The following is a 21,093-nucleotide window of genomic DNA, read 5'->3' as shown; positions in this document are numbered from 1 at the left end:
GGCAGAGTAGACTTTATGGGTCTAATTCTGCTCCTATCACTTATGAAAATCTCAACATAGCAGTCAACTGTTTATGACTGACAGAAGAAATTGCCTTAACTTGGCAGAGCAGATTCCATGACCAAATTTCCCACTTCGCCTCAGTTCACAGCAACCACAGATTAAATCACCATCGAGCATGCATCCAAGCAGCGGTAAATTTATGTGATTCAGTAATTTACTATTTTGACCCTTTGAGTCTGTGCCTGCTCCATAAGAAAATCCATCCAATCACTTGCTTTCTTTGCTGCAATCTACCACCGCAAAGAATGGTATAATTTGCTAAATTGTTGATAATGTTGCTTCAATAGGGACAAATGTTTTAATAAATACCACAAAAACCAAGAGGCCAATACCAAGTTCAGCAGATCTCCCTTGCAACAACTTACCAGTGAGCAATACTTCCATCCACATCTCTTGATTCTACAAACAATTCTGGATCCAATCTGATGCTCTGAGATTCCAGAAGTATACATTTCACTGACCATACTGATATGTGAACCCTTGATAAAATCAATATTGATTGCATTAAATGTGCTTCTTCATCCCTCCTTATTCTTTCAAAAGAAAATTCAATCGAATGACACAGCTGTTACCACCTTTAATAAATGCATGATGACCGAATGCCTTGTGACGGTCCTTGATGAATCATTGGCTTTCTAACTGACAATTTGTAATGGTGCTCAAATGTTTTCACTGATTTTTCTGGCACTAATGTTAGAGCGACAAATTATACAAGTAGCTCACTTGCCCCAGCTCTCCAGAACATTGATTTGTTATTGTGCTGTTGGTCCTCCAATCTGTACCCAACTGAAAAGGACTTTGCTCAGGCAGTGAACTACTGTGTCGGAAACCAGGTTCAGATCCCTGCCTTCCACTGCGGCTTAAATGTGCTTCTTCATCCCTGCTTATTCTTTCAAAAGAAAATTCAATCGAATTCTATCGCAGTCGCTGTCTCAAAAAGGCAGCCAACATCATCAAGGACCCACACCATCCTGGCCACGCACTCATCTCTCCACTACCATCGGGCAGAAGGTAAAGGAGCCTGAAATCTGTTACATCCAGGTTCAGGAACAGCTACTTAAATCAGGCTATTAAACTTGCCAACAAACAGACTCTGAACTGCAACAGCCTATTGCACTTTATCTGCTTATTTATGTGTATATTAAACTGAACTATTCTGTATTTTTACTTACTATATTCTGTTGTGCTGCAGCAAGCAAGAATTTCATTGTCCTATCTGGGACACATGACAATAAACTCTCTTGACTTGACTTGCCCATGGCTCAGTGTGGGTACTTGAGATGACTGGTGGTGGGTCAACTGGGGCAAGCATGTCAGATGGGATAGAAGTTCCTGTCTTCCTGTCCCCTTGCTTGGTTGCACGCTACAAAGACCAAAAACTATCATTAGGTTCAGTACTATAAAGAAATCACTAGGCTTGGGAAAGCTGTGCAGCCAAATTAAGATGGGGAAGCCAGACACTTGATGAGAGAGTGCAGGATGTCGGCAGTCTATCAACGTACAGAGCATCTGGTTCTTCGGAATAGGGTGGGGATGCAAAGATGTGACTGGTGGGTGGCATAACGTTGTAGGTGACGGAAGTGTTGGAAGATGATGTGTTGGATGTGCACTGTAGAGCCCTGGGGAATACTGTAGAGCAGCAGAAACTAGTGCAAATATATAGTTCCCTGTAAATATAGTATCCCTGTAAATGGCATCCGAGATAGAAAAGTGGCTGGACTTCATCAGTCAAGGAACTGAGTATCGAAAATGGGACATTATGTTACAGTTGCACAGATGTTGACGAATTAACACCTGGAATATTGTGTTCAGTTTTCGTCATCCTGCTACAGGAAAGATCCCATTAAATTGGAAAGATTGCAATGAAGATTTATAAGGATACCGCCAAGATTCATGGGCTCGAGCTATAGGGAAAGTTTGGGAAGGCTAGGACTTTATTCCGTAAAGCACAGGAGGCTGAGGGGTGAACCATAGAGGTGCATGAACGAGAATAAGTAAATGCGCAGTCTTTTTCCAAGAACCAGAGGGCATAAAGATGGACACAAAGTGGTGGAGTAACCCAGCTCACCGTTCTTCAGTCCCGACCCGAAATGTCACCCATCCTTTTTCTCCAGAGATGCTGTCTGACCCGCTGAGGTAATCCACCACAATGTGTCTATCTTTGTAATAAACCAGCATCTACAGTTCCTTGTTTCTACTTGGGAGCATAGGTTTAATATGAGAGGGGAACAATTTAATAGGAAGCTGAGCGGTAAATTTTTCCACACAGAGGGCAGTAGGTATATGAAATGAGCTGTCAGAATGAATAGTTGATAAATAGATGTGTGAGATATTGAATTTTGTGAAGTCAAGGGACCTTCACAGGGAATTGTAGAAGTGTTGTAGAATAGAGTGATCTGGGAGTGTGGGTACATAGTTCCCTGAAGGTGGCGTCAAAGGTGGATGGGATGGTCAAGGCGGCTTTTAGTACATTGACCTTCAATCAGCGTATTGAATATAGAAGTAGGGATGTTGTGTTAAATTGTATAAGATGTTGGTGAGACAGCATTTGGAGTATTGTAGTCTGAAGAAGGGTTTCGGCCCGAAACGTCGCCTATTTTCTTCGCTCCATAGATGCTGCTGCACCCGCTGAGTTTCTCCAGCAATTTTGTGTACCTTTGGAGTATTGTATTCAGTTTTGGTCACCTTCCTGTAGGTATTAATCATTAAGCTTGAAAGAGAGCAGAGAAGATTTATGAGAATGTTGCCAGAACCCGAGGGCCTGAGCTATAAGAAAAGGGTTGGTAGACTAAGACTTTACTCCTTGGATCACAGGAGGATGACGGGAAATAATGTTTGAAACAATGAGGGTAGTAGATAGCATTTATGCACAGTCTTTTACTAGGATAGGGGACAGGTACCACAGGACATAGGTTTAAGGTAAGGGCAAGATTTAATTGGAACTTAATGTGAAACATTTTCACTGAGGGTGGTTGTTATACGGAATGAGCTGCCAGATGAGGTAGTTCAGGTAGGTACTATATATAACAGCCTTAAAAAAAACATGGACAGATACATGAATAGGAAAGGTTTTGAGGGATATGAGCCAAAAGCAGGCAAATGGGACTTGCAATGATGGACCATCTTGGTTGGCATGAAGGAGTTGAGCTGAAGGGCCCATTTTCGTGCTGTACAACTGCATGACTCCTCACCTTGTGTTCCAACAAGATGCAGCTGAGCACTTGCAGGCAGGGTTCTACTCCGAGCAGCTCGAGGGGCAGATGCAGAGGGAAATCCACCAATGAGAAGCGAGCTATGTCTGGCAGAGCAAAAGTGAGGGCTGGCTGGAGGTCCCGGGGCAGTATCTCCACATCTACTCTCTTCTGGCCAGGAACTGGTACAGGCGAGTGCAGGAGCCGGTAGATCCACGATTCAATCTCTCTCACATCATGCAGGATGACACTAGACTTTTCGTCCACTGTGAGAGAGCCAGTGAAAAGTCTCCACATGGTGTCTCTGAGAAATAAAAGAAAAACCATTATTGCACATTATGGCACACAATAACATACATGGGCTGAATAGAGAAGGTTGGATTGAGATAGAGGCTTTCTTTTTAACCCGAAGTAAAGACAGAGCCAGAATACCAGTGTGTTCTTTAAAATGCCAGGAATAAAGAGCGGATAAGGAGGCAACGAGCAAAACATCCAGGAAACATAAAAGGTTTTGCTGCTCGCTGATCTATTCCCCATATTTTGCTAGTTATAAGAGTTCCAACCTCCAGCAGCATTGTAATTAACGAATATCTAAACGGAGCATTCAGTGACAGAATGTCAGACCCACTACTACTCAATACACTGCAGAGCATTTTGAGAAACAAGATATACATACATTTGGATAGACAGCGGCTGATTAAGGGTAGTCAACATGGTTTTCATGGTTGATCCTGCCTCGTGAATGATTGTTTTTTTTGAGGAAGTAACCAAGATGGTTGATGAACACAGGATGATAGTCGAAGTCTATGACAAGGCCTTCAGTAAGGCCTTTGATAAGGATTTGCATGGTCAGTTGCTCTGGAAGGTTAGATCAAATGAGATCCAGGGAGAGTTAACTAACTGGATACAGAATGTGTAGGAAAGAACTGCAGATGCTGGTTTAAATTGAAGGTAGACACAAAATGTTGGAGTAACTCAGGCAGCATCTCTGGAGAGAAAAAATGGGTGACATTTTGGGTCGAGACCCTTCGTCAGTCTGACACTTCAGTTCTATACCTAGGTGGTGCCGTACATGGCAGCTGTGCCAATAGCCTGTCTTGCCATCTTCATCTTTTGCTGTTTTGGTCTGTGTTGGACTTTTTTTGGAGCTCTAGTCTTTTTTATGTGGGGGGTGGGGGGGTAGGAAGGGGGAAACTATTTTTCAGGGTCCCTACCTGGTCGGAGAGGCAGCTTTTCTCCGGGCTGCAATTTCGACCCGTCCTTGCGGCCTACCAGCGGGCCTGGAGCGGCGTTTCCTGAGGGGACTGCCCAGTACCTCGGCTATGGCGGCGGCACAGCGCTGGAGCGCTATTGCGGAGCGGAGCGGGCGATGCCTTGCCTGGGTCGCCACGCTGGAGCTCCGGTGAGCTGAAGACCGCCGAGAAAAACATCGCGGAGCTGCGGGTCTGTGGAGCGGCCAGCAGCGCTGACTTTAAACATCGGGAGCCTGGGATCTCTCGCTGAGATCGCCAGTGGTGAAGCTCCTTCCGGCGCGGCCCTGTTGGCTTCGGTAGCCGCGGTCTCCGTTAAGGGAAGCGGCCGTTCCAGGGTTCCCATGCCGTTGAGAGGATTCTCCCGACGCCAGAGCACCATCACCCGGCGAGAACGGCCTGGAACATCGGGCCTCCATAAAGGCAACTGTGGGGGCCTCAATAGGCCCGACTATGGGTGGACATGGGATGGGGAGTGGACTTTGTGCCTTCCCTCATAATGGGAACCATTGTGGGAGGATGTTTTTATGTTTACATTTCTTTATTGCTGTTATGTCTGTATTCTTTCTTTGTGTGCTGCATTGGCAAGAAGAATTTCACTACACCTAGGTGTATGTGACCAATAAAATAACCTTTGAACCTTGGAACCTTTGTTTACATGTATGTTTTTTGTATACCTTTAGTTTTTGTATCATGTGGGGATGGGGGTTTGGGGAAGCTCTTTTTAACTTTCCACGACGAAAATGCAACTTTTTCATCGCATCTCTGTCTGCACTGTAGCTTTAACATCGTGGAGCTGGTGGTCCCTTTATTCGGGATAAACTTCGGGAGCTCCGACCGCAGGAGCATCAACCTCCCCGATCGTGGGAGCTTCGATCGCCCCAATGCGGGAGGTTCGATCACCGCAATGCAGGAGAAAAGGAGGAAAGAAGGTATAAGTTAATTGCTTTCCATTACAGTAGGGAATGTTAGGTCTCCGAAAAAACAAGATGGACGTGCTGCCTACACTGGTGAGGACTCGGAGGGAGTACCGTGAGTGCAGTGATCTTAGTGTTTTGCGGGGACATGGCTCCATGAGGTCATCTTAGCGTCTAGTGTGAGTATGGACGGCTTTCTGATTGTTCGGGCGGACAGGGACTGCAGAGAGAGTGACAGCGGTGAATACAACTCTGGTCACTTCACGGTGAAGGCCCGGACATTGATCTGATGGCTGGGGGTGTCCGCTTATGCTGTGTGCCCTGGGGATTCTCACTCATTGGTGGCTGTTTAAGTCAATGTTTAATTTTTATGTGGTTATGTATCTTGGTGCTTTTTTGTGTGACTGTTGGCAAATCAAATTCCTTGTATGTTCGCATACTTGGTTAATAAATTAATTACAGTTACATTCCTTCTCTCCAGAGATATACGGCTCTGAGTTACTCCAGCATTTTGTGTCTAACTGGATACAGAATTGGCAATGGTAGAAGGCAGAGAGTGGCGGTAGAAGGCTGTTTTTCAGACTGGAGGTCTGTAACTCGTGGTGTGTTTCAAGGATTAGTGCTCGGCCCACTGCTGTTTGCCATCTAGATCAACAATTTGGGTACAAGGTATGATTCGTAAAATGCAGATGACATTAAAACGTGGGAATCTAGACAATGAAGTTGGTTATCAATAATTATAGTTGGATCTTGATTGGCGATTCATTACAAAAATTTAAAAAACCTATCTCCTCCAAAATAAACATTCTGTTGTATAATTTGCAAGGCAAAAACCCATCACCATGTTCACACAGCAAAGGATGACAGAACAATTGGTGAATTTTTTTTAAAGAAAATAGAAATAAACTTGAAAATTATTGGAGTAACAGGTTGCAATTATGACCACTGAAAGTTAAAATGGAGGTAAAACAAAGATTTTATATAGGGAATGCTAAATGAGAAAAACAGCATCCAGGAAACAAAACGTACAAAAGAACAATTGAGGAAAATGGTGGAAGTAGTAGGCCAGGCAATCTCTAAAGAGATGGTCAGAAAAGCTGTCTTCTCACTGTCCACAGAATTGCTGATATCAACTGTGAAGTGAGGGTGATATCAAGGACATTTTATCAATGGCAAGCTACAAAAATAACAGCAAACAGTGGTGTTCTCCATTGAGCATTGTCTCAAGAGTGCAATCTCATCAATTTAAATTATAGAAAGAAAACTCAAGCTGCATCAACAGCTCCTCCATCAATCAGCCTCTGGAGCATGGCAAAGCTCCAGAGCACCTGAGGCAGCAGACAGGGAGACCACAGCAATATCACGATGCACCAACTGCCCCAGCACAGCAGCGAATACATCATCACGCAATCCAGAACTAGAAAGAAAATTCAAACTTGGGAATAAAATATGGTTTTAATCAATGTAGCACACTGAAAGATGATCTTAAAATGCCTTTTCACCAGATGGAGCTCAGCTATCAGCTATGGTTACCCTGTCTAGTGTCTGTCTGTACCATTCCAGTTTATTTGGTTTACTACTCAGGTTGAACTAGCATAGGGAACCTCAATGTCAATGACCAACGGTGAGATAAAAATATCATTGCAAGCTGTCCTGAGCATCCTGAGGGATATGGTTGTCAAGCTATGATTGTTGGATTTAGTAAAAAAAAAGATAAACAATACCAAAAACAAATAGGTAGACAAAAATGATGGAGAAACTCATCGGGTGAGGCAGCATCTATGGAGCAAAGGAAATAGGCAACATTTCGGGTCGAGACCCTTCTTCAGACTGGTGTGAGGGTAGGGGGGGGGGGGGGGGGGGGGGGCGGGAAGAAGAAAGGGTGGAGACAGTGGGTCTGGTCTGAGGGAGAGCTGAGAAGGGGAGGAGAAAGTAGTGACTACCTGAAATTAGAGAAGTCAATGTTCATACCGCTGTGTGCAAACTGCCCAAGCAAAATATAAGGTGCTGCTCCTCCAATTTATGGTGGTCCTCACTCTGGCCATGGAGGAGGCCCAGGACAGAAAGGTCGGAGTTGGAATGGGAGGGGGTTGAAGTGCTGACCCACCAGGAGATCGGGTTGGTTATTGAGAACCGAGTGGAGGTGTTGGGCGAAGCGATTGCTAAGCCTATTCACCGATGTAGAGCAGCTGACATCTAGAGCAGCGGATGCAATAGATGAGGTTGGATGAGGTGCAGGTGAACCTCTGCTGCACCTGGAAAGACTGCTTGGGTCCTTGTGTAGCATTTCCTACGGTCGCAAGGGAAAGTATCAGGAGACGGGGTGGTTTGGGTAGGAAGGAACAAATTGACCAGGGTGTTGCGGAGGGAGCGGTCTCTGCGGAAAGCAGGCAGGGTAGGAGATGGGAAGATGTGACAAGTGGTGGGATCACGTTGGAGGTGGCGAAAATGTCGAATGATTATTTGTTGTATGTGACGGCTGGTAGGGTGGAAGGTGAGGACAAGGGGTACTCTGCCCTTGTTACGAGTGGGGGGGATGGGGAGTGAGAGCAGAGTTACGTGGTATAGAAGAGACCCTGGTGAGAGCCTCATTTATAGTAGAAGAGGGGAACCCCTGTTCCCTAAAGAATGAGGTCATCTCCGATTACTAAGGTATGTTCAGCTTGATAAAACAGATATGTTCAGCTTGACTGGATCTCCGAAAAGGTGAACAGGATTTAAGATGCAGGCAAAGGTAGAGAGTAAGAGTGTACCAAAGGGATGATTTGTGATAGGATGAAAGGCACCAGAGATTAAATGACAAATGGTGATAATAGAGGTGAAATATGCATGAATCTATATACTATTAAAACTGTGTGCGTGTGTGTGTATGGGTGTATGTCATATTTATGGCCTTTGATTCGCTACTCCGCCAAAACCACACGCAAAAACGCAGAGATTTTTTATCATTTCGCTAGCCATTTCACTTTTACATTCGCTCATCCACTCCTCATTAAATGTAGTCCTTTTTCAGTACACATTTTTAATAAAAATCCCCCCCCCCCACTCACTCAATTTTTCGCCTCCTGCTGGCCGGCGACCATAACGGCAGCTGCCGCCCGGCTCTCCTCCAAAAACGTCGCCATTTTCCCCATTTCGCTAGCGATTTTACTTCCTCCACTCCCCCCCCCCAACCGGCCAGGCCCTGTCACGCTGGCCGAAGCTAAAGATCGCCTGCTCCCCCCCCACTGCTTTTCGCCGTCCTCGTTGGCTTGCACTGTCCGAAAATCCCGGGCGTCAACAGCTTGTCGGCCCGCAGGCGCATTGAGGGTGTACGCAGCATCTCGACGGGCGTACGCAGCATCTTGATGTCGTACGCAGCGTCTTGACGGCGTAAGCCTAGCGCGTGGCGTTGCACGATGACGTCAGGCCGCCCCCTCCCCTTGCAACCGCGTGTTGCGGGAACAGACCCAATGGGTCTGCCCTTGGTCTAGTATAATCTAAAATCAACAAACGGATGTGGAAGGAAGGTTGGAGATCTGAATAATACAATACTGGGAATGTTACCCTCAGAAAGTATTGAATAATGTTACGTTTAGAATGCGCAGTGGAAGTTGAGGTGCTGGTCCTTAAACACCTGTTGAGCTTTTTGGAATTGTGTGAGAGGCCAAAGAAAAGATCTGGATGGAGAGAATTAAAGTGAGATGCAACTAGATACTCAACATCATGGCTGTAAACTGCATGGAGAGATTCCACATCACCGAACTTGCATTAGATTCCCCAAGTGTATCATGGCCACACAAATACAAAGTAATAATTAGAAAATAGCACAAATTAATCACTTCATGCAGAAGATGTGTTTGTGGACGTGCAATGTTAACGGAGGAGGTAATACAGGTAATGCATTACCTGCAGCTGCACAGAAAAATGTTGGAAATGGGAGAATACACCAGTATCCCAGAAAGCATGGTCTCTTCAGAAAGTTGAAAGACTGTTTTTGGTTGGAAATGTTGTATCTGTTGAAAATTGTAGAATTGTTTACAAGAATGATCCCAGGGATTATTGGGTTAACATACGATGACCATTTGAAGGCACTGGCCTGTACTCGCTAGAGTTTAGAAGGACGAGGGGAGATCTAATGTTGGAAGGGAATTTGCAGTTGAGGAAAGGTGAAGAGGCATCACCAGAGCAAATGTGGAAATGTCTTTACCTCACCAACCTACCCGTCAGATATATATGTCCATGATCCCCACATGAAGCTTAAAACTCCTGGGTGTTAGCATCTTGAATGGCCTGTCCTGGACTCAGCATATAGATACAATCACGAGTAAAGAACATCAACACCATTACTTTCATAGCAGGTTAGAGATTCAGCATGTCATTGAATACTCTGACAAACCTCCACAGACACATTGTGGAAAGTATCCTGACTGTTGCATCATGGAATGCCAGAGGATGCAGAAGACTCAGCTCCCCACATTCGAAGATATCTACAAGAAGCACTGCCTCAAAAATGTAGTATCTATCATCAAGGATCCCCACTCCTCTTCAATGTCAGAGCCAATCCCCACTCCTCTTCTCATTCCTATAACTGGGCAGGAGGAACAGAAGCCTGAAATCCCATGTCACCAGGTTCAGGAACAGCTACAACCATCATGTCTTGAATAGACCAGCGTAAACCAAATCATACCTCAGCAACAGAACACCATGGAAGCAGATCACCTCTTCACTATCGTGGACGTGCTATCAGAATTATGATTTTGCATTAATGTTTTGTTCTTTGCATAGTTGTTCTCTTTTTAGTCTTGCATAATTTATGTATAACTGTGTTTTGCATGTTGTCCTAGTCTTTGTGCACATAATGCTGCTGCAAGATTTTCATTCTACCTGTACTCCCTGTACTTGTACAGAAGACAACAAATTCAACTTGATTTGAACTTAACCATTTCAGTCCTTAGTAAAGGGAGATTTCTCTTCAAAAACAGCACACTTCTCAACCAATCTACCATCATTATAGATGGGATAAATTCTGAATATCTCAAAACTGGACTGTAAATTTTATGGTCTTGCATGTTCTTCACTTTAATTTAGTTCTTAGTTTAGAGATACAGCGCATAAACAGCCCTTTGGCCCAACGAGTCCACCTCGACAAGTGATCCCCGTTCACTAGCACCATTCTACACACTGGGCACAATTTACAATCTTTACCGAAACCAATTAACCTACAAACCTGTACGCCTTTAGAATATGGGAGGAAACCAGAGCACTGGGGAAAAACCCACACAATCATGGGGAGAACATACCAACATCACCCGTAGTCAGGATCAAACCCAGGTCTCTGGTGCTGTAAGGCAGCAACTCTACCGCTGTGTCACCGTGCCACAACCTTCAAGCTTGGAGGCTAATATTGGCCCAAATTAACATAAAGGTTATGTTGAGTAACAATAACACCCCAGTGAAACCCAATAATGATGCTGAAGATCAGTCCACCACAATTTGATTTTATCCACTGTTCCAACCTGTAAGCCACTTAGTGATATATACGTCACCACCTCCATCTCTTGGCTTCTTCCAGTGCAAAATAATAAATATCATGTATCAGTACACTGTGGGTGGCTCGATTGTAATCATGCAGCATGCAACAAAAGCTTTTTGCTGTACCTCTATACACATGCCAATAAACCAAACTAAACTGAATTATCCTATCCTATCCTTCTTAACAGGACCCACGACCACTTCAAATGCACTGACCGAAAGATATACACACTCACCGTTGAATGCCTTTCAAACTTCCTGCCTTCTTAATGAGCAGGCGCTCACTGCAACTGTCCACCAGTCGCTTGAGGATATAGAGACATTCACGGAAGGTGGAGAAGAATGGGTAGTGGCTGAGAATGCAGAGCGAAGTTAGGGTGCTGTTCCGCGACCGATTCCCACTCTTAAGATGCCGCTTCATTCGGGGTGAGCGATTGATGTCAGGGGTGGAATCAGCACTATGTGTAGCCAAGGAGGAGCCACTGTCGGAGTTATCGTGGTCATCTGACGTCTCCATCGCATTGCCCTTTTGACGTTGTTGACCTCTGTCAGACCTGTCCCGGCTTCGCTTCTGGAAGGAGCGGTAAAAGTTGACACAGACCCCATAACGAACCACGCCACTGTCCTTGTCCGTCAGGGTGAAGACAAAAGAATTGTCGTCGCGCAAGCTGGTGCGTTTCTGGCGCAAGCTGAGACATCCCTCGGGCTGGCAGAAGAAAACCACGTCTGGTGGCAGGGGAAACTCATGATGATCCTCCAGTGGGTATCGACGCAACAGCTGAGGGGTCTGAGCAATACTTTCGCTGCTCGGCTGCCTGCAAACACAAAATCAAGAACAACAGGGCCATGACTCCACAAACAATCAGTATGCAACATTCCCGTCAGAGATCACACTGTGACTGAAACGTGATAACCAATAACCACAAATCACCACTTGAGTCCACGCAGAACATTGGCATTGCTGGCCGCACCAAAACCACCAACCACCCACCACTAACAGCATTTCCTCCAAAACCCCAGCCCCCAGTCATATTGGCATTACTGTTAATCCTGGCCAAATTGGAGAGGGTAGGACATAAAAATTAAGTAAAGGCTTCTGGGCTGCTAGGCCATTTGGTCCATTTTAAAGTGCCTTCTGTAGAAATGGGACAAGCTGCAGAATGGTGCCCGTTTGTTCAGAGCCTAGATTAGAGCTGCAGGGAGAATGGGAACATCTGCAGATCCTGACAATTAGGCGCAAAATGCATAGAATGGATTGGATGAATGCAAACCAGACATACACATTGTAAATAATGTTGCAAAGCTTTACTTTGCTGGATTTTGATTGGATTAAGTATAGAACCTTGTCTGGTTTTCTTGCATATCAGGGCACATGTTGCGATGTTCGTTTCCTTTGAGAAACTCTTTCTGAATACAATGTATTAGCCACTGTATTATTGGGTTAGGGAAATGTCTGTCATGTACGGGGTTAATCGATATCTGTTTTTGGATTGTAAAGAGACCACCCCCATGTGGTTGGCCCCGCGAGGTTCGGGGACCTATAAAAGTCCGCTCCCACGAGGCCCTGTCGATGTATTGGGAGAACGCTTGGGACTGCGTGACCTTCTGGAGTGTCTCTGTTTGAGCGAGGCCAAAAGGGCTATTTGTGATTTTCTCAGTGATTTTTGACTGAAACTAGACTGGGGGAAGCTTAGAACGAGCAATTTACAATGGGGGCTCATCCGGGATCTCAATGGATCTCCAAACACAAGTGCGATCAAGGGTGTTGAGTTGTTTCGACCGCTAGTGCAGAAATCGGGCCCACTGTGCAGTTTTTGCATTGATTGTCGGCACTTCGCACAATCGATCATTCACGGGCTTGGGAAAGGGTCCAATCGAGATCATTAGAACAGAGTCTAGCAAGCACAGGGGGGTGGTTAGCACTACTTTGGGTTAGGGGCCCATAAAACAGGGCGTGGAGTGGCCCAAAATTTGGTTGTACTTGACAGACTGCAGCTGCTTTAATGAGAGCCTGACACGCTTCGAGGGCGAGGGGTGGCCCATTGTCCAGATTTGGTATCAAATTGGCTGGATATTGAACACAGGTCTGGTCTACGTATTGATCTACCTTTGCCAGGAGTGCTGATTGGAAAGGTGCGTTCCGAAAATCGACATCGACTGCCAGGGCGAAGAGGTTAGGCGCTGAATCCCCAGTGCCCATCAGAGAGGGGTGTCTGCGTGAAGATATCAGAGTCCCTCCCTGGAGTGACGGACGAGGAATCTTGTAAAGGCACTGGGCTCGGTGGCTAGAGCATAGATTGGCTGGGAATACTCCAGTCCATTCGAGATTTCATTGGGCAATTTAGTTTGAATTCGTGGGCCGGGGATGTGGAGAGATACGCATTAAAAAACTAGGCATCCGAGAACGAGTCTAGATTTGTAGAATCAAATTTCCAAATACAGAATTTCACATTGAAGTTCTGCCCGTACGGTAGAATTCGAATTCTGTGTAGATAGAACTTCGGAGTTTGTGCATGTTCGTGGTCGATTCTGAATAGCGGCTGATCAACAGTGAATAGTAACCCTCTGATTGATTGTTGATTTGTACCTGATAGCAAACAGTAACTCAGAGACGGGAACCTGGTTTACTTGGTGAAAAGTAACCCGAATGCAAAGGGTACCCCTAATTCTGTAGAACTTAGAGAGGAGGGATAGAGGTCCCCCTATAGAAGTCCAGTCTTAGCGTGGGGACAGTAGCATTCGGGAGGAAAAGTAGTCATTTAAGGAGTAGTACCCCTCAGCAAAGAGTACCCTAGGAGGGGAAAATCGTTGGTATCAGAGGGAGGTTCACTGCTTGATAACAGCGTGTTGCGGCATTGAGATCGAGTGTTTGTAAACTGTGCGCTAGCGTATTAAATCGTATTGTAAATTGTAAAAATCTAGCATCGTCTTTTTGTATTGTTATTGGATCCGAATTGTGTAAATATTTTGTGTATGTAAATAGATCTAGAGTGTATTAAGATTTAGAAAGTTAAGATTTAGAATGTGTTAAGTTCGCGAAGTAAGTTGCTTGTACGAGTGCTTGAGGATTTTTGGGTGATAGATAATTGAAGTAAAAGAGAGTTTGAATTAAATATTTGTAATTGTTTAGATCGTGGTATTGTTAGAATCCGAGTCATGGTGGTTTGATCAGGGTTTGTACTCTTTCGATCACGGTGTCGGGGGAGGAGTCGTTCCGCTGACCGATTGTGCCACGAGGAAGATTTATTAGAATGTGATTTATCGGAAGCTTGTAGTTTATATTGGGGTGTGTCTGGGTTTACTTGTAATCGGGGGAATACTTTATTTTTTAATTAATAGTTTTATTCACGTGATTCGGATTAGTTTGTGTGTGCGAACTTAAAGTGGTTTGAGTGGGAGAGATTGCTACTTGGGAGAGACTGTGATTGACAGTTGGAGTCGTGGGTTGAGAAACCAGAGATCCTTTGTTTGAATAGTGTCACCTCCCTCAAACAGGTGACCATATTCCCGAATCAGAAGCCATGGATGAACAGCGAGGTCAGGCTCCTGCTGAAAGCACGGGACACCGCTTTCAGGTCAGGCGATGCTCGAGCCTACAGCTCATCCAGGGCTAACCTGAAGAGGGGCATCAAGAAGGCCAAGCACTGCCATAAGCTCAGGATTTAGGAGAACTTCAATAACAACTCCGACCCCCGACGCATGTGGCAAGGCATCCAGGCCATCACGGACTATAGACCCTCCAACACCACCCCCACATCCAGCGACGTCTCCTTCCTTGAGGAGCTTAATCACTTCTATGGCCGCTTCGACAGGGACAATCTAGAGACAGCCATCAAGGCTGTGCTCCCTGCCGATCATCAACCCCTCACACTCACCCATTACGACGTATACGTGGCACTGAGCAGGACTAATGCACGTAAGGCTGCTGGCCCTGACGGCATCCCCGGGCGCGTGCTCAGGGCCTGTGCTGCGCAGCTGACAGACGTCTGGACTGACATCTTCAACCTGTCACTTGCCCAAGCAGTTGTCCCCACGTGCCTTAAAACCACCTCCATCGTGCCAGTGCCAAAACACTCCACTGCGGCAAGCCTCAACGACTTCCGCCCAGTTGCACTTACCCCCATCATCACCAAGTGCTTCGAGAGGCTGGTCCTGGCACACCTCAAAAGCTGCCTACCCCCCACACTGGATCCCTAACAGTTTGCCTACCGCAAGAACAGGGGTACATGGTACTAACACTATCATCAAGTATGCAGATGATACAACGGTGATTGGCCTCATCAGCAACAACGATGAGTCGGCCTACAGGGAGGAGGTCCAGCACTTAGCAGCATGGTGCGCTGACAACAACCTGGCCCTTAACTCCAAGAAGACCAAGGAGCTCATTGTAGACTTCAGGAAGTCCAGGGGCGGCACGCACACCCCCATCCACATTAACGGGACGGAGGTGGAACGTGTTTCTAGCTTCAGGTTTCTGGGTGTTAACATCTCCGATGACCTCTCTTGGACCCACAATACCTCAACTCTGATCATGAAGGCTCACCAGCGTCTCTTCTTCCTGAGGAGACTGAAGAAGGTCCATCTGTCTCCTCAGATCCTGGTGAACTTCTACCGCTGCACCATCGGGAGCATCCTTACCAACTGTATCACAGTATGGTATGGCAACTGCTCTGTCTCCGACCGGAAGGCCTTGCAGAGGGTGGCGAAAATTGCCCAACGCATCACTGATTCCTCGCTCCCCTCCAGTGAATCTGTCCAAAGCAAGCGTTGTCTGCGTAGGGCGCTCAACATCGCCAAGGACTGCTCTCACCCCAACCATGGACTGTTTACCCTCCTACCACCCGGGAGGCGCTACAGGTCTCTCCGTTGCCAGACCAGCAGGTCCAGGAACAGCTTCTTCCCGGCGGCTGTCACTCTACTCAACAACATACCTCGGTGACTGCCAATCACCCCCCCCTCTCGGACACTCCTCCCACAGGAGAAACACTATGTCTGTATATATGCTAATATAAATATTTATTCAAATCATATGCTATGTCGCTCTTCCAGGGAGATGCTAAATGCATTTCGTTGTCTCTGTACTGTACACTGACAATGACAATTAAAGTTGAATCTGAATCTGAAAGTTTGGAGTTGAATGAAGTGATTGCGATCTAACTGATAAGAAAGTTGGTAGAGCAATTGAATATGAGCGATTGATTTGAATAATTGAATAGGAGCGATTGAGTGGGTGATTGAGTAACGTTTGGAAGGGAACAATTGTGTGATTAGTGTGAATCTGAGAGACGATTAGCCATTGTGTGGGAGCGACTCCATTTGCCTTGGAGTCTGAAAGGAAGGAGCATGTTTGAATAGGTGTGAGTGTCTGGAATTTTATTTTGTATAATAATAATAATAATAATAATAATAATATCTTTTATTGTCATTGCCCATCAGTGCAACGAGATTTGGTATGCAGCTTCCAACCGATGTAAAAAATAAATAAATAAATATACTGTGCGACGTGACCATCTGAGGGAGACAGTCCGGGGGGATGGGGGGCACTCAGCCGGGCCGGTTCAGAGAATGAAGCTGTTTCTGAGTCTGGAGGTTCGGGCGTAGAAGGCCTTGTAACGTCTGCCGGAGGGAAGTAGTTCGAACAGTCCATTACAAGGGTGTGAGGAGTCTCTATGGATGCTGACGGCCTTCCTGAGGCACCGTGTGTGGTAGATGCCCTCCAAGGCTGGTAGCTGTGTCCCAATAATCCTCTGAACTATTGTAACTATCGTGCAACAAATGGGGAAGAGGTCTCATTGAAGGACTTATCAAATAGACCCGGAAGCCCGATAAGAATAATATGCAAGAAGCTTCTGCATGAAACAGACAGATTAAGCGGATTATCTGGAGAATTAAATGGGGTTTTGAGAAGCGACTTTGGCCGCTGGGTGGACTAAAATCTGTAATAGGAATAAACTACGTGGAAACAATTGTTAAATGATATGGAAACAGTGAAGAAGGGAATGAGCTGATTGGAATATGGAGAATGTTCTTCACTAGAAGGAAAATAAATAGAGATCGTTCTGCTGTCTACTCTAAGAATGGCAGCGTACAAATTAGGAATTAGAGGGGAGAGAGGCTCACAATATGCCAGGATGGGGAGAGTAAACACTAGAGAACTGGTCCTTCTCGGGACATTCCGGAACAGGGAAAGAAAGATAGTGGAAGCCAACAGCAGGAGCAGGAGCAGGAGAGAATACCATATTCTAAAAGGGAAACTACTGAGATGGCTCTTAAAGGGGAGGTGCCGATTAAAATCAAACTTATAGGCTCAAACTTATAGTAAGTAAGTAAGTATTTTATTTATTGTCATTCGATAAAAACATGCTTCCACATGAATCATGAACAAAATTTGTACTCGGGTCCGAGCAGCGTAATAGTGCAGTAAAACATCAATAAAGTGCAGAAAAGACATCAATAAATTCTAACATATAAAAATCATCCACAATAAAATCTAAATAATAATGAGCCTATGAATAAATAGTAAAAAGTTAAAAAAAGCAACATGGTTAAAAGACTGCAGCATAATAATGTCCACAGCAGCAGCAGTAGCAGCAGCGGACAGTTCACTGAGGTAAGTGAGGGTTCAGTCAGTGAGGTAGGGAGTTTAAAAGTCTCACGGCCTCGGGAAAGAAGCTAGCTTTAAGCGTTGTTGTCCTGGCCTTTATGCTGCGCAGTCTTCTCCCCGAGGGGAGAGGGGCAAAGAGTCCATTTGCCGGGTGGGTGGGGTCTTTCATGATGCTTGAGGGTTTGCTCTTGCACCTGCTGATGCAAATGTCCTCAATGGCAGGGAAGCAGTTATTTGTGATTTTTTGGGCAGATTTGACCACCCTCTGCAACGCCTTCCTGTCAGCAGCAGAGCAGTTTCCGTATCACACTGTGATACACGATGTGAGGACGCTCTCCACCACACACCTGTAAAATGATGTCAGGACTGGGGTGCTGAGGCCAGCACGCTTCAGCTTCATCAAGAAGTAAAGGCGTTGGTGAACTTTTTTAATGATGCTAGGCGTATGCAGGTCCAGGTGAAATCGTTAAAAATGTGCAGTCAGATATTTAAAACTGGACACCATCTCCACAGCTTCTCCTCCGATGTAGAGGGGAGGGGGGGTGTTTGGTAAGAATGCAGCAGTATCTGTAGACCTCAAAGGGAGAGAGGCTCACAATATGCAAGGGTGGGGAGAATTATTCGGAATGGAGCCACAGCATTCCTCACAGCACTCTCATGTTCTCAGTTCGGAGACGCCATGCGCAGCTTGCGAGCAGGGCACTCAGGAGGAGTCAGCGGCATCTCCGATTCCTCCCACTAAATGCAAATCTAAAGTGGAAAAATCGGGGAAGGACCTTCTAGCTCCTATGATTGCTCCACCAGTGGGGGATATATGGGAGATCAAGGAGCTAAAAGGATGGTTCTGCGGAAGTGGGTACCAAAATTAATTAAGAAACCCAGTAGTGGGAAAGTGAAGGAATCCTTCCTGAAGTAGAAAGACAGAACGAGTAGCTTTTCTGAGTGAGATAGCGGGAGGATACGGAGGGATTGATCCTGACATTGATAGTATTATTATGTCGGAGCAATTTCCCGACGATGAGGGTATAGAAGGGATTCCCCATAGGTAGTTTGTTTGTAGAAAGCTGCCTAGTCCACCTTGGGTATTAGGTCCCGCAATAGGTTTAAGTGACCCCGGGCCACAGACGTTCACACTTTAATGCAGACTGGTCCAATGGCAGCTCAGAGGCCTGTATTAAGAATTCAGTAACGGGAAATAACTACGGAGGAAGATAAGGAGGAGGAGGATCTTAAAGCTTGGATAGACCTGCCATTCCGAGAACCGACTTTTTCTCGGTTTGGTTGGAGAGGGTATAGAGCTGTTAGACCTGATCAGTGCTACAACTGTGGGGAATTAGGACATTGGAGTCGATCGTGTCCTGTGAGGGAATACAGAGAAGGAAGGGGCAAAGAAGAGGGCCACGGGGTTTCAGAAATCAGTGGATCCCGAGAGGTTACCGGGACACTTGGGATCCTGAAGGTAGAGGACGAGGACACTGGCAAGGAGATCAGGGGGCAGGGACATTTTGGCAATCGAACCCGTTCCGTTAGCCCTAACCTGCCAGTTAATACCACCTATGAAATCTGAAGACATCCTCATATGGCCCAAAATTAACAATAAAAAACAGAAAGAACATCACCACCTTCCAAATCCTAGGAGAAGACACAAATAATCTAGTTATCGAGAAACCTCACTAAAAGGAAGGACTTCGAAAAGGGAAACATAGTAACTGGTGACAACAAGAATGGGAACTAAGGAGAACTGAAATGGCATTATGGAGAGAAGAAACAAACTTATTGTGCAGGAGGTACGGGAGTGGGGAAAGGAGCTATTGCACTAACTTGTTATTGAGTTGGGCCTGCAGGACAGTATAATCGACAACATACTATCTGGGGAGTGAGGTAAAGAATATACAGACCCCTTGAGAACAGGCAGAAGACAGCACAGGTAATGTAGCTCCCCAGAAATAGCAATCAACAAGCAGGAGGAAATGATACTGTCCTGTCCCTTTAAGACAAATATGGGAAGGTCAACAGATAGAGAAAGCTGCTCCTCAGTATCCCTACTCCATTGAAACTGACATCAGGGAAGAAGAAGAAGATACCTACCCTAGTGCCCAACTTTAACATCACCTAGCCTTTGACGCCAGTGAAGGAAGGAAAGTAACACTATCTAATCTTTCCTAAAGAAACAACGGCGACAACCTATGATCACTATTGGGGCAAGCTCCACTTTAAAGAACTGAATTTGAATAAAAAGACATTCCTCTGGTTTGGGGTAAAACACCTACTTTGCGTCTAAATTATGATTATTAGAAATAAATTTATAAAATTTTGAATTTGGTCTCTAAATTGTATGGTAATGAATTGGAGGGACTTTAAAGTTTGAGATTTGGAACAGACTTGTGAGATTTGGCTTGGGAATAATTGGAGTTTGATTATTAATTGATATTGTTATTGTCTCATCCCCAGACAGGCAGCCAAAGATGGGAAGGATTATTCAGAGAACATCAGGAAGGATGGAACTTGGGAAGATCTGGTAACATGGAAATTATTCAGGGAACATGAGAATTGGAATTGGAAATGGTCAAAAGAGGAACTGTGAACAGCAGGACCTCCCTTTAAGAGACCAGACTTGAAATTACTCAGTGGTTCGGAAACTAGTATAAGATAACCCCTATGGACTGAGATCCGAGCCAACATACTAAGGAAGAAGTACTGGAGGAGAAGTCTATTGAATTAGAAGGAGAAACTTGAATGGGTGTGGAGATACCAGAGCCTATGTATTTGACCAATGGATCTAAAGCGGTGGTAAAGCGGCTTCTATTATCAAGGTGGAGATAAATTGTCCCTAGATTTGGCATTGGATTTATGATAAAACTGACAACATGTGGAAATTGTTCAAGAAGGAACTGCAGATGCTGGAAAATCGAAGGTACACAAAAATGCTGGAGAAACTCAGCGGGTGCAGTAGCATCTATGGATCGAAGGAAATAGGTAAAGTTTCGGGCCGAAACCCTTCTTCAGACATATGGAAATTGATTGATTAAATTTTAACAGCTGGGAATTCCACAGGAATTGGAATGGAACTGTGTTATTGGCCACAATGCTGTGGAATGAGAAGGATGAGATGGACACTGAAATTTAAAATAGTAAATTGAAGGCTGAGACCGAATTTGGTTGAATTGAAACATTCATCATGGTTTGCTTTAAATAAGGCACACCTGTAGGAAAATCTGGACTGAATGCAGCTGAAATTTATATGAGAAACCATCATCAGATATACATATTATAACATTGTGTGAATACGGAGAGAGCTGATTAGTGTTGATCCTAGGATAGTAAAGAGTATATTATAGAACAGAATAGAAATAGGAATACAGTGATAGAGCAGAATATAATAGGATAGTGAAATGGAAAAGGGATAGTATTGCAGAATTACAGTGAATGTATGGGAAAGCATTGGTGTATGAATGGTAACTTACTTTATCCCAGGTTTTTCAGGAATTATAGGTTATAGATTAGACTATGGAAAGGGGTGGAAGAATGGGCAACAACACAGAGGGAGGAAAATG

The 21,093-nt window shown here is 45.1% G+C and overlaps 1 protein-coding gene across 1 annotated transcript in view; it reads right to left on the bottom strand.

Annotated features, from left to right (window-relative positions):
- The window catches only part of madd (MAP-kinase activating death domain), a 196,347-nt gene that overhangs the window by 135,791 nt on the left and 39,463 nt on the right, over window positions 1–21,093 (bottom strand). Inside the window, exons 3-4 of the mRNA XM_055649954.1 lie at window positions 11,172–11,750; window positions 3,255–3,558 (exon numbers count right to left, since the gene is read on the bottom strand). Of these exons, the coding sequence (XP_055505929.1) occupies window positions 3,255–3,558; window positions 11,172–11,750 (883 nt within the window). The remainder of the gene's footprint in view (window positions 1–3,254; window positions 3,559–11,171; window positions 11,751–21,093) is intronic.

Source organism: Leucoraja erinacea, chromosome 18 (assembly GCF_028641065.1).
Source record: "Leucoraja erinacea ecotype New England chromosome 18, Leri_hhj_1, whole genome shotgun sequence".
Classification (NCBI taxonomy): domain Eukaryota; kingdom Metazoa; phylum Chordata; class Chondrichthyes; order Rajiformes; family Rajidae; genus Leucoraja; species Leucoraja erinaceus.
Note: the sequence above shows the minus strand (reverse complement) of the source record. Positions and strands in the feature narration are given on the sequence as shown.